This window comes from Ursus arctos, unplaced genomic scaffold, assembly GCF_023065955.2.
Source record: "Ursus arctos isolate Adak ecotype North America unplaced genomic scaffold, UrsArc2.0 scaffold_33, whole genome shotgun sequence".
In the NCBI taxonomy this organism is placed as follows: domain Eukaryota; kingdom Metazoa; phylum Chordata; class Mammalia; order Carnivora; family Ursidae; genus Ursus; species Ursus arctos.
In genome coordinates, this window is record NW_026623019.1 from 520,876 (window position 1) to 535,368 (window position 14,493).

Below are 14,493 nucleotides of genomic sequence, written 5' to 3' on the forward strand. Positions count from 1 at the left end.
GTGCTGACTAGGCCTCCCTCTCAAGAGTCAGCTGTCCCTCAGGTGTGAGCCGCGAAAGCAGGGTGGGGAACGTTCAGCAGGCCCCGTGGCATGACCTTCCTGCAGGAATCAGTGCCCACGAGAGACAGACATTGCTCCAGGGCCACGCTCCTGCATTTCCCCAGATTTCCCAAGCAGTAATGAGTGCAGGTAGGCTGGGGCACTGGGCTTTCTTCTCTCTAGATGCAGACCCCTCTCCCGTTGTTCATCAGGAGTTCTTCGTCTTCTTTGTGGTCTTAACTGTGCCCACACTGAGTTGGATTAAGGGAGCTACTCCTCGCGAGGAGCTAAGCAGAGCTCTTTCCTCACACGACACTGGGGGACTGTTGGCTCCGTAGATTCCGTCACCGCTTCTCTAAAGCGAGCGTCAGTGCTCAGTGTGGTCTGCTCCAAGTGTCTCATTCTGATACAGCTGGAACTACGAAGCCAAGATCTTTTATTTCTGCCCCTACCATCCATCTTCCCCAATAACTTCTATGTTTGTTATCACTGTGCCAATATTCTAAGTACCTTGATGACCGTTTACCATAATTTAAAACTTAAGGTAGTAACAAAATAAAAACAATGGAAGTTGAAGACTAAGTCACATGGGATACTGTGTTTTGGCTAAATACTGTACCAGCGTCAGAGCAGACCGGGCAGCACTCTCCCTCCGGCGTGACTGTGTGGGGGCACGTCAGAGGGTGGCACATAGTCTCGTCACAAAGCACTCTTCCATTGGAGCAGAGGCAGGTAGTGCATGGCTCAGGAGACCACACAGCTCGGTTGTACATGGTCATCCCGTTTACCAGACAGTGTCCCTTCTTTCCTAGAAGAGAAGCAGGGGCGTATTACATTCCTTGTGTGGCCGTCAGCCTGTGAATGACAGTGAGCACAGTGCGAAGTCGAACTGGCAGAATCACACAAGAGTGTCATTCTGTGTCCGTTCATGCGTGGGGTACATGGACCCCAGAGACGTGACCCCAGGGCAGATTCCTTGTGCTCTGCTCTCAGCCTCTGACACTGACCTCCTCCTGGTAACTTGACTCTGAGCTGCGCCTCCGTACCGTATCTCTTGGGGTGACTAAGTCACACGGCAGGAACAACCCACCCCCAAGTCTCAGTGATTTCTTCTCTATGCCATGTGTCCAATGTGGGCACACAGGGGCTGTGCTTGTGATAGTCACAGGGACAGTCAGCAGGCTTCTGCATCTCCAAGCAGGCTGCCTGATGGCCAAAGCAGAGGGGCGGAAGGTTGCAAATCCCACATGAGCCCTCAGAGTGTCTCATTACATTGAGCAAAGCAAATGATACGGCCATAAATTCAGAAGAGAGACAGCAGTGTGGTTCCATCAGGAGCCAGAAAGCAGAGAGCAGGAAGGGCACTGATGATGAGCCCACGTCTCACCCTTATCAGTGTGTGGACGGGGGAGGCAGAGCCAGACATTGCAACTGACCTGACCCTGTCTTTAGAGTTACCATGTTACTGAACACTAGCTCACATGTCGTCAGTGCCGTCCTTGTAAAGTGTGTTCGAAGTATCTCCATTACTCTATGTACAGGGTCGTAGACATGTAGGTGAGTGTGTCCACCAAGGCGGCCATACACAGCCTACTTGGTTGCAGTGTCAGAGGACATGCTGTCCTTCTGACCCAGTGTCGTTTGTGACGCCTGTCCTTTGTCTGATGAGTCACTGTCCGCACATTCCACCCTGAGGTGGGCTCTCACATTCGTTTCCTCCCTTACCCCCCTCCCCTCACCACCTGGGCCTACCAAGTAGTTTGTCTGCATAAAATAAATTCAGTGGCTTAATGCCACTGTGGTTGAAAAAATTTTGGTTGAGGGGCGCCTGGGTGGCTCGTCGTTAAGCGTCTGCCTTCGGCTCAGGGCGTGATCCCAGGGTCCTGGGATCGAGCCCCACGTCAGACTTCTCCGCTGGGAAACTGCTTCTTCCTCTCCCACTCCCCCTGCCTGTGTTCCCTCTCTCGCTGGCTGCCTCTCTCTGTCAAATAAATAAAATCTTTAAAAAAAATTTTTTTTGGTTGAAAATAGTTAATAGTCATATATTCATAGAATCATCTGAATAATTTGTTTCTGTATCCCAGATGATGTATCATTATAAATGAAAAAGCAGGTTACAACCTAATATGTATATTATCTATATTATGAATCCAATTATTTGAAATACACAGTATAGGAAACAGACTAGAAATTAATAAACCACAATAGTAACTATGGTTTTATAAATATAGTTGTGGGATAGCTAATTATTTTTTTGTTTTCCAATAATTTTGTATTATAATTACATTCTATAAATGAAAATTTAAATTATTTCAAAACTCATCATTGTAGACTAAACCAAAAGACATAGTAGTATATCTTGGTATTGTAGTAACTTGAAAAATATATTTAATATATATTAACTTGAAAATATAACTTAAAATATATTAATAATAATATATATAATAACTTGAAGAAAAACTTTGGAAAATTATCTTCATGGAGGTTCTGTTTTTGTCCCCATCTTTCTCTTACTGGTTTCTTACCTGGTAACACATTATAACTTGATTCTACTCCCAGCAAACTTAGAAAGGAGTCAGACTTTTCCTCTGTGCTGTAATCCAAGTTAAGCACGGGAATTGTTGCTGCTGGTGTGACCATCGCCTGCTGGACGCCCAGCTGCCCACTGGGTCTGTGGGCGGGCAAAGAGCTTTTCCTCGGTCTCCTGTAGTATACCTTCCTCCGATGCTTCCTGGGTGTTTCTTCATTTTGTCCAAAATCAATTTGAAAAATGATAAGCAGAAGGAAACAAAGCAAACCTGCAAACTTCATGCTTGCTTTTTCACCATCCGATTTCTAGAGTGAGAAAGAAGCAGAATTTTGGATTTAGTGGTGCCTAAGTTTTACCTTTGAAAATTGGCGTATTATTGCTTGTATGCCTCAACAGCATTGTGGAGAAATGACACATATCATATGTGGGCTGTATGCTGTTGTGTTATTGCCAAATGAGAATGTGGAATTCTTCTGTCAGAATCAAAGAACTTTTAATATCTTCATCCCCAGAACAGGCATGAGCCAAGTTTTTCTATGAAAAACCGGATATTAAATATTCTAGGCTTTACCAGTCACACAGACCGTGGTGTACAAACGGGTGTACCGGGAAAGCCCCAGCGATGAAACGGTTTGCTGGACTCGGTCGGCCTCTAAGCCGTGGCTGGCTGAGCCCTCTCCAGACTGCTGTGCTGTGTCCTCGGAGGATCCCCGGGATCGCTCTACCTGTGCGCCAGGTCATCCTCTGACTCAGGCCACGCATGGCCCTGTCTCTGCTATTTGGTTCTTCTATCCTCTGGCTTTCGAATGGTCTTTTTTGGGAGAGAGGGGGGCGTGACTGTGCCTGATAAAAATAACAGCAATGCTGTAAAGGTGAAAAAGGCATCGAAGAAATGAATACTTGTCGTCCTGGTGATAAAGACTACGTGTGATTGTGGCACTGTGATCAGACACGTTTGTCCAGGCCCTATAATGTCAGGTAGCACAGAAAGTAAAGAGAAACCCTCCACAAGGTGATTGATTGTAGGGGCTGGTTGAAGGATTCACCTGGCCACACACTTTGGCCTGTGGTTAGCCCTGCAAGGAAGGTCTTTGTGGCATCCATTGCCCTCTAAGCTGAGAGCCTGTGTCTCCTCCTTGCCCCTGCCTGGCATCTGTCTGTCCCCTCTGTTCTTCATTCAGGGTCCCTTGCTTTCAGTACCCCAAGATGGAGCCAGGGTGTGTGGGGGAGAATCTGAAACCTCAGGGATGCTGAGGACCCAGGATCATCGGCTACAGTGGGAGCCTGACTTGGTGATGAGATTTACCCCACTCCTCACAGACTGCTTTGCTCACCTCTGTCAGAACAAAACTGTTACATTTCAGAAAACATCACCCTGGAAGGAATGGTAAAGGTTTAAATTGATGCTATGTACAGAATTTTAAAATTCCAAGCTGCAAAGGAGGGATTTTGAAAGCTCAAAGGGCCAAAAACGTGGCTGTAGACTATGAACCTGGCAATCTTGCTGGGACCTTAGGAAATAGACAAGAGACCCTGTAAGCATGGTGTTCAACCTTTCTGCATGAAATAAAGTGCTCTACTGACGTCAGATGCTACTACAGTACAGGTCTGCTTCGAAACCTGTGGGCAGCTTGTAGGAAACCCAAAGGGCATCTGAATAGAAAATCATGTACTGGGGGGGTGAGGCGAGGCCCTCCTCATGCCACAGGGCTCACCCCCCAAATGTGTAGGACCTGGGGGTGATCATTGTCAGTCTAGCCAAATACTGTGACTTCTGTCAGCAGAAACTCACAGTGGTTGTCGCAAACACAGGGTTGCCACCATGGGTCTTCGCCTAAGTACAGATGTCACTTCCAGACCTATTTTTGACATTCTCCCGTGTGTACATCACCAGAAGGCCCAGAACTTGAGCACTCCCTGTGGGGTTGCCTTCCCTGTGGCTGACATTCCCTCCAGTTACACAGTTAGTGACCAGAGTGGCTCCAAGGAGCAGCAACTCCTGGAGAAGCTCGAAGTCAGTGCATGGTCACTTCATAGAAAACCCAACAGCCATTATAGCAGTTTTGTGAAAAACTCAAATCTGACTTCTGCTTCTAGCCAAAATGGAGTAACAGAGCCCCCACCCGAGATTACTTGAAATTAGGACAAAAACATGAAGCTGCATTTTTTTCAAACCTTAGGCATGAAGTAGCTCAAGACCTTGATCCCGGGGCGGGGGAGAGGTAAGTCCAAGGTGAGCCCTGTGACTGGTCTCACACGCAGCCTGAGGCCGTTTTTTTCCACGCTGCCGCTCAGGCAGGGGACTCTGCCAGAGTTCTGGTTTCCCTGAGTTGAAAATCCCTTGGGATTCCAGGGAGGGGAGCGTTTGCAGGGCAGAGAGGAGAGCTGCCCTGCAAAGCCTTCCAGAGACCTCAAGTCTTCAGCTGAGTCCTGATTAGCCTGTCTGTGTGAGTGAAACTTCTTGACACGGCAGAAAGAACTACTGTAAAGAACAAAAGGGAAAATGCCTGGGGCTTGTAAAAGGCTGGCCAGAGTTTGGGTGCCCGCCAGTCAGAGGGGGAAACCTGTACTTCACAGGGCATCAGGCGGAGTGTTCAAAAGGGCACTGGCACAGCAAGGGAAACAGTCCCCCCCAGACTAATGGCTGCTCTGGTCCCGTTTAACAAAACTGAGCATCAAGCATCTCTGAAAGATCAAACTGCATGCCATCATGTGACCGTGTTCCAGAGCACCCAATGGGCAGTTGGGAATCTGGAGAAAACTTAGCAGGCACACAAACGCGTGGGAAAAGTGGTCCATAAAGATTGTGTTCATATAATAATACTGTATTTTGGGGTTATAACATAAGTAGAATTGTATGAGAACAGAAGCATAAAGGAGGAAGGAGGAGATGTGTGCACATACTGTCGAAAGGTTCTTTGCTATGAAGTGGAATAACGTCACTTGAAGATAAGCTGTAATAAGTTAAAGATGCACGCTTGAAGCCCTAAGATAGCCACTAAACAAAAGAAGAATTACAGCAAGTAAGGCCATAATGTAGATCAAATACAATAATAAAAATAATCCAAAATGTATTTATATAAATCACATTAAGTGTAAATTGGTTAAATGCCACAATTAAAAAGCAGAGGCTGGGGGCGCCTGGGTGGTACAGCGGTTAAGCGTCTGCCTTTGGCTCAGGGCGTGATCCCGGCGTTATGGGATCGAGCCCCACATCAGGCTCCTCTGCTATGAGCCTGCTTCTTCCTCTCCCACTCCCCCTGCTTGTGTTCCCTCTCTCGCTGGCTGTCTCTATCTCTGTCAAATAAATAAATAAAATCTTTTAAAAAAAATAAAAATAAATGAAAAGCAGAGGCTGTCAGATTAGATTCTTTATATTTTATTTATTTGACAGAGAGCACAAGCGCGGGGAGCGGCAGACAGAAGGAGAGGGAGAAGCAGGCTCCCCACGGAGCAGGGATCATGACCTGAGCTGAAGGCAGGCACTTAACTGACTAAGCCACCCAGGTGTCCCCCAGATTAGATTTTTCTTAAAAGCACGATCCAACTATTTGCTGCCTGTAAGAAACTCATGCTAAATATAAAGATGCAAATGGGTTAAAATTAAAAGGATGGGAGAATTTGTATCATGGTAACACTAATCACAAGAGAAGTGTCTATATTAACATAAGATGAAGTAGATAAGATAGAGAAGCACATTGCCAAGCATGAAGAGAGCCATTGTGTAATGGTACAGGGGTCTGTTCTTCACGAAGGCAAAATAGTCTCAAACCTTAATACGCTGAATAGTACAGCTTCCAAAGAGCATGAAGGAACAGGTGGAACTGTGGAGAAGAGAAATCTACAGTCATCATCCACAATTTCTGCTCTCCTGTCTCAGGCACTGATTTTAAAAATAGTAGACAGATAGGGGCGCCTGGGTGGCACAGCGGTTAAGCATCTGCCTTCGGCTCAGGGCGTGATCCCGGCATTGCGGGATCGAGCCCCACGTCAGGCTCCTCCACTATGAGCCTGCTTCTTCCTCTCCCACTCCCCCTGCTTGTGTTCCCTCTCTCGCTGGCTGTCTCTATCTCTGTCAAATAAATAAATAAATAAATAATCTTTAAAAAAAAATAGTAGATTGTAGGTTAAAACACTGAGATGGGATGCCTGAGTGGCTCCATCGGTTGGGCAGCCACCTCTTGGTTTTGTCTCAGGTCAAGATCTCCAGGTTGTGAGATCAAGCCCCAAGTCAGGCTCCATGCTGAGCATAGAGCCTGTTTGAGATTCTTTCTCTCTCTCCATCCGCCCCTCCCTCCTACTTGCTCTTTCTCTCTCTCTCTCTCTCTCAAAAACAACAAACAAAAAAAAAACACCAAAAACAGTGCAATGCCACTGCACATCTATTAGAATGGCCAAAATCAAAAACAATGACAACACCAAATGCCAAGAAGGTTGTGGAGCAGCAGGAACTCACATTCATGGCTAGAGGGAATGCAGACTGGCACAGCCACTTTGGAAGATAGTTCGCCAGTTTCTTAGAAACAAAACACACTCTTACCACATAACCCAGCAGTCATGCTCCTTAGTATTTACCCAAAGGAGCTGAAAACATGTCCACACAAAGTCCTGCACACTGATGTTTACGACAAACTTGGAAACAACCAAGATGTCCTTCAGTAGGTGGATGGATAAACAGTGGTCCATCCACACAAGGGACTACTATTCAGCACAAAAGAGAAATGGGCTACTAGGCCATGAAAAGACATGGAAGAAATAAATGCACATTACTAGGTGAAAGAGGCCAGTCTGAAAATACTGTAATATTCCAACTCTGTGACATTCTGGAAAAGGCAAAACTGTAGAGACACTAAAAGGTCAGTTGCTGCCAGGGATTGGTGCCAGGGGGAAGAATGTATAGATGAAGCCCAGAGGATTTTTAGGGCAGTGGGAATACTCTGCATAACCCTGTAAAGATGGATACCTGTGGTTCCACATTTGTCCAAATCCATAGAACGTACACCACCAAGAGTGAACTGTAATGTAGTTTGTGGACTTAGTGATGTGTCAGTGTAGTTTTGTCAGTTGTCACTTGCTGTGAACCTAAATCTGATAATTGTCATATATAAAAAACTTATCGCTAACACTGTGCTTAATTTTGAAATACAATGTTTTCCCCTTAAGATCAGGAACGATGAAGGATGTCTGGTCTCACTGTTTCTAGTCAATATTTTATTGGATGTTCTAGTCAGTATAGTAATGTAAGACCAAGAAACAAAATGCATCCAGACTGGAAAAGAAATTGATGTATGTAAGATTAATATACAAAAATCAGGATTATTTCTGTATGCTAACAGCAATAAGAAAATTAAAAATACAACACTGTCTCTAAAGGCATAAAAATGTGAAATACTTAAAGATACTTCTGACAAAAGATGTATAAGATTGAGGCCCTGAGGGGCGCCTGGGTGGCTCAGTCGTTAAGCGTCTGCCTTCGGCTCAGGGCCTGATCCCAGCGTTCTGGGATCGAGCCCCGCATCGGGCTCCCTGCTCTGCTGGGAGCCTGCTTCTTCCTCTCCCACTCCCCCTGCTTGTGTTCCCTCTCTCACTGGCTGCCTCTCTCTCTGTCAAATAAATAAATAAAATCTTGAAAAAAAAAAAAAGATTGCAGCCCTGAAAACTATGAAGTGTTGCTGAGGTAAGTGGGAAAAGAACTATATAGGGTATACGTACAGTGGATATAGGTCAGATGATACAGGATATAGGTCAGGTTTAATTTCTCAATTCTGTAAAGTTAATCTATAGATTTGTCACAAACCTGGTCAAAATTCCAGCAGGCTTTTTTTTTTTTTTAATGGGAAGGTGATTCTAAAATTTCTATGGAAATGTAAAGAGCCTAGAATAGCCAAAGCAGCTTTAGAAGAGAGAGGAACAGATTTGGAGGGCTAGCACTACCTGATGTCAACACTTACTATAAAGGTGGGCAGTACCGATAGTGTGATGCTGCTGTTGAGATAGACAAGTCCATCAGTGAGACAGAGTAGAGGGTTCCGAAGGAGACCACACCTGCATGGGCAGTTGGTTTTCAGCGGTGATGCCAAAGCGATCTAATGCAGGAAGGGCGATCTTTTCAGCACGTGGTACTGGAGTAAGTGTATAGTCATGTACATACAGAAAATCAATCATAGATGAGTATAAGAGCAGAAAGTGTGAAACGTGTAGAAGGGAACATTGGGAAAATTCTGGTGACCTTGGATTTAACAGCAATAAAAAACAAGAAATATATTTTTTTAATTGGACTTCATCAAAATTGAAAGCTTTTTCTCTTCAAGACACTGTTAACAATAGGAAAATGCCACATACTTGGAAAAATGTTTGCAAAATAATATATTCAAGAAGAGACTTGTATCAAGAATAAAGAAGTCTTAAATTCAATCGTGAAAAGAAAACCCAGTTTTTAAAAGCCCAACGTTTTGAACACACATCCCCTAAGAAGATACACAAATGGCAAACAAGCGCACGAGACGGTGTTCAAAATCATTAGTCATTAGGGAAATGCAGATTAAAACCGCAGTGAGATAGCAGTACACATCTGCTGGAACGGCTGGAAGTGGGTGCGGACAAGTAGGTGGAGTGACTGGAGTTCTCAGGCAATGCTGTTGGGCGTGCAAAACCGCATGAACACTTTCGGAAAACGGTTTGGCAGTTTCTTCAGAAGTTCAGTGTCCACCTACCATTTACCCAGCCATTCTGCTGGTAGATATTCACCCAAGAGAAATGAAAACAAATGTCCACACACAGACTTCTGTGTGCATGTTCATGGCAGCTTGCTATGTGCTAGACGTCCAAATGTCCAGTAGCATGTTAGTGGATAAACAAATGGTGATATATCCAGACAGTGGAGCACCATGGAACAACAACAGGGGGTGAGTCTCAGAATAATTATGTTGAAAAAAACGTCTTACACAAAAGGAGATACACACAATTCCGTTTGTGGCGAGCACAAACTCTTCTATAGGGAAAGTGTATCAGTGGTTGCCTCAAGGCAGGGACAGGGTTTGGCAGTCCAGCATGTGTGGGAGATCACCAAGGGTCATGGGAGCTTTCGGGGATGGTGGATATATTCATTTTCTTGATTGTGGTTACGGTTTTACAGGTACACTTAAATAAGTGCACTTTAATTTTCAACAGTCCTCACCACCTTGATGTCCGGGTAAGACGGTGGCTATTTGGAATCACACATCTAAGTCCCATAATGAACAAAATCGTCGCTGGTGTGAACCTCTTAGCGGGTTGTATGGTCTCACACTTTCCTCAGAGGTGGAGTCCCATCATGGCGACCTTGGGGACCAGGCTGTGGGGTTGACAGGTTAGATCAATGGTCAGGAAATTGAAGACTGGAGTCCAAACGGAGTCATCTGCTGCTTGTTTTTAAATACAGCCTACAAGCTAAAGTGGCTTTTATGTTTTTAAATGGTTTTAAGATTTAAAACAAGAAGAAGAATTCATGACAGCTCATATGAAGTTAAAATTTCAATATTCATACGTAAAGTTTTACTGGAGCAGCCACGCTCGTTTATCTGTGTACCACTTTCGGCGACTTTTCCAGTAAAGGGCGTGGTTGGGTTGCTTCAACAGATGCTAACACACGGCCTGCAAAAGCTAAATACTTTGCAGGCCAAGTTTGCCTGCCCACCACTGAAAGCCATGCTTCTCAGCCAGGGACAGTTTTGCCCCTGGGGACATTTGGCAGGGTCTGGACTCTCCTCACTAGTCACCGTTGGGAGGGACGCTCCCGACTCCCCATGTGTGGGGGCCTGGGTGCTGCTGGATGTCTTACAGAGCCCAGGACCGCCCACGGCGACAAGGGACCAGCGGGCCCACCACTTCAGAAGTGTCTAGATGGAGAAGCCCTGGTTTAGAGGAACAGATAGAGGTTTTTAATAAGACAGTCGCATGCTGCTTTCAGGCAAAACTGAATGAATTATAACTAGGTGGGGTCTTTTAGTGATAACTTATGAACAAACCATTTCCATACGGTGATCTCTTTCCCAAGGTTTTCTCCTAACTCTCAGGTGCTGTTTTCGTTTGCTCTGTTTCCAAGTCTCATATGCTCCTGTGGCCAGAACTGAGTGTTCCTTGATCCTACTTCCAGTTTGTATTCTGTTGTCCTCAGGTGAAGCTTTGTTTCTTAGCAACCCTGGCCGTTTATAACAGTGCTCCGCTGTGGACGGCTCAGACTTGCGGCGCATCCTTCCCGCTACTGGCGGACTCTGTCTGCGGTGCTCGGGCAGCGCCATCAGCAAGGTCTTCCTAAGGGGGGTTCCAGTTTGTTGTCCACAGGAAAGCCCAAAAGAGATTTAAAGATACAAACCGTGGGGGCACCTGGCTGGCTCATTCAGAAGAATATGCAACTCTTGATCTCGGCTCGGGGTCATGAGTTCAAACCCCATGTTGGGGTAGAGATTACTTAAATAAACTTTTTAAAAAATTAAAAAACAAAGATACAAGCCATGTTCACACAGTTTTCTCTCTTCAGAGTTTATAATCTTTTTTATCAGCGGTTCTTAAGATGTTTAAATTTGTTAAAGTAGTATATATGTTTTAAAAACTCAAAATGATGCATATGTTTATAAGGCAGAAAAGATATGTTGCCTTAACCATAACTCATAGTTTGGTACAAGGGTAGGCATGCTTTTTCTTCAAGATTCAGAAGGTAAATATTTAGGCTTTGAGGTCCGACAGTCTGTTGAAACTACTCCGCTTTGCTGTTATAGCCCAAAGTAGCTCCAGGCACTAAGTAAACAGATGCACAAGACTGTGTTCCAGTGGTACTTTGTTTAAAAAGAACAGAATTTGGCCTGCAGGCCCTAGTTTTCCACTCTCTAGTCCATTTTTTGACCCTCTATACATAAGCAAACATATATATTTGAACAAATAGAATTGTTCACTATATCTTATGCCATTATTTTTCCTTTCACTCATTAATAAATTGTGGACATATATGTCAATATAGATAAATCCATCTGGTTTGTCTGCTGTGTTTTCATTCCATTAGTTATTTAACAAACAATTTGGTGATGGATATTTAAATTATTTGCCAGTTTTTCACTATTATAAATATTCTTTTGCATATATATATCTTTTGGAAGTATTTTTTTGTTCTTAGTTTTAATTCTCACTTTAAAAATTATATAATAATAGAGTCTCCTTTGTTTTCAAACTCTATTAACCCTTGGGTTTATTTTTTGATTTAGCTTAATATGTATAAGTCATTTAGTCATGTTTATTAATATATTTTGAGACTATGTTGTAGGTATATTCCAAACTAGAATTATTATATCTTGTGCTTTTATCATTAGGTACTTTTTATATCTCTAGTAGTCTTTTTCTCATAAGATCTATTTTGTCTGGTAATATAGATGCTTTCTTTCCATACACATCTGCTTGATAAAATTTTTGCATCATTTTACTGTCAATTTTACTATAGTCTTATATTTTCAATATACTTTCTATTAGCATATGCAGTTTTTTTAATACAATCTGACAATTTTTGTCTTTTCATTGGAACATTCAGTCTACTTCTATTTAATGTAATACTTGACATGTTTAGATTTAAATCTATTTTCTGACTATTTGCTTTCTATTTGTCCTGCCTGTTCTGTGGTTTGTTTGTTGTTTCTTTTTGTTGTTGTTGTTTTCATTCTTGCTTGCTTTTTAAAATTGATTACTGGGTTTTTTGTTTATTGGTTTTTTTTTTTAAAGATTTTATTTATTTATTCGACAGGATAGAGACAGCCAGCGAGAGAGGGAACACAAGCAGGGGGAGTGGGAGAGGAAGAAGCAGGCTCATAGTGGAGGAGCCTGATGTGGGGCTCGATCCCATAACGCCGGGATCACGCCCTGAGCCGAAGGCAGACGCTTAACCGCTGTGCCACCCAGGCGCCCCGATTACTGGGTTTTTATTCTATTACTAATTTACACTTTTTACTCTTCTGCCCTTTGTAGAGATTACCACATACATCTCAACTTACCAAGTCTTAATGTAAATATAAACTAGTACCTTTCCTCTTCCTGGACGATGCAAGGGCCAGCTGCACCTCCAGTCACCTCATCCCAGCACAAGTGCCGGGTCCATCATATTAATTCTTCATATATTTTAAGTCCTCAGTAGATGATGATGATGATGATTGTTCACTTAGGTCAGGCTCTCTCAGCCTTAGCACTATTAACGTTGGGGTTAGATAATTCTTTGGAGGGGGGGCTGGCCTTTGCATATTTAGTAGGACCCGTGGCCTCTGCTCTGTAGATGTAACCAGCACCTTCCCCTCAATTATGACAAACAGAAATGTCTTCACACATTACCAGATGTATCCTGGGGACGGCGGGGTTCATCCTGCCCCAGCTGAGAACCACTGCTTTCGAATCACCTAGTCGTTTATCCTTTTGTGTCTGCTCCTTCTGTCCCACACTGTCAGTCTTGTGTCAGGGTTGTGTTCCTTCTGACTGAAGAACACTTTTTAGTGTTTAGTGTTTAGCTTTAATGCAGGGCTATTGGTGACAGTTCTTTTTTTCCATGTATCCGAAGAGATTTCAGTATTATGTCTTTCTGAAAGAATGTGTTTGCTCGACACGGAATTGTAGGTTGACAAGTGTTTTGTGTCAGCATTTTGAAGGTTTCATTCCAACATCTTGTTCCTTAGTTTTGATTGAATAGTCATCTGCCAACCTGATTATTTCTCCTTTAAAAGTAGCTTTTTTTTTCTGGCTGCTTTTGAGAAGTTGTCTTTGGCTTTGGTTTCCAGCTGTTTTGCTCTATTGTACAGAGATAGGATTTTCTTGTTTTTATCCTCTTAGGGACTTACAGCATTTCTTCAATCTATGGCCTCATGTTCATTAAATTTGGAGACTTGTCAGCCCTTATCTTTCCACCTAATACTTTCCCACTTCTGTCCTGTTTCTGTTCAGAGACACACCTGCAGGAGTGACGGCCTTCTCACTGTGTCTGCTCTGTCTCGTCATCTGCACCCCTGTCACTCCATGAGTTATCCTGGTCATTCTTTGAACCTCTATCCCAATTCACTATCTCTCCAGCAGCAAATCCATCCATTGACTCTCTTGATTCTGTTATTGTGGGTTTTAGTTCTTGAGTTTTCAGTGAGTTCTTTTCATTGTTTCTGATCCTCTACTGAAAGTTTCAGTCTTGTCTTTCACTTTTGAACATCTTAATCACATTTTTCTTAAAGTCTGTATCTGAAGGCTCCCATTTTCTGGACCCTATTTCTATTGTCTTTTACTTCCCTGGGGTTGTGGCCATGTTGTTCTGTTTCTTTGTATGCCTGATGGCTTTTCTTTGAGCACCAGATGTTGTATAATGACAATTAGGAAAATACTTTGAAGACTTGGACGATACATTCTTTATCCCAGAAGGGTTTACGTCTGCTCTGGGCATGAGGTTAAGCACTACCAGTTATAGACTGAGTGGTCTGAAGCTGAGCCTCACTGTACCTAATTACTAATTACACTGGGTCCCACACCAGAGCCTGGGGACTTCACATCACCCTCCCTTCACCCTGCTGCTGGCATGGTCCTGTTCCTAGATGGGTTTGTTTGTTTGTTTGTTTGTTTGTTTGTTTGTTTCATTTTATTTGTTTTTAAATATTTCACTTATTTATTTGAGAGAGAGAGAGCACGCACATGGGAGTGCAGGGTGGTGGAGAAGAGCAGAAGGAGAGAGAGAATCTCAGACTCCCCGCCGAGTGCAGAGCCTGACAGGGCTCGATCCCACAGCCTTGAGATCATGACCTGAGCTGAAATCAAGAGTTGGATGCTCAGCCCACCCAGGCGCCCTAGTTGCTAGAGTTTTATTTCTCTCTTGCCTCCTGAGGCTGTTTTAAAACAAAGAAATTTGCTGTTGCCTCTTGTGGACACTCCTTCTAGATGCC

At 43.7% G+C, this 14,493-nt stretch overlaps 2 protein-coding genes across 7 annotated transcripts in view; one reads left to right on the forward strand and one right to left on the reverse strand.

Moving 5' to 3' along the window:
- Window positions 1-14,493, forward strand: part of CENPP (centromere protein P) — a 245,062-nt gene that overhangs the window by 179,524 nt on the left and 51,045 nt on the right. The window lies entirely within an intron of this gene.
- ECM2 (extracellular matrix protein 2) overlaps window positions 1-14,493 on the reverse strand; it is a 33,292-nt gene that overhangs the window by 16,157 nt on the left and 2,642 nt on the right. For all 3 annotated transcript variants that reach the window (XM_026519123.4, XM_048218315.2, XM_026519125.4), the window contains exons 2-3: window positions 2,565-2,874; window positions 659-847 (exon numbers count right to left, since the gene is read on the reverse strand). In XM_026519123.4, the coding sequence (XP_026374908.1) occupies window positions 659-847; window positions 2,565-2,850 (475 nt within the window). In that variant the 5' untranslated portion in view covers window positions 2,851-2,874. The remainder of the gene's footprint in view (window positions 1-658; window positions 848-2,564; window positions 2,875-14,493) is intronic.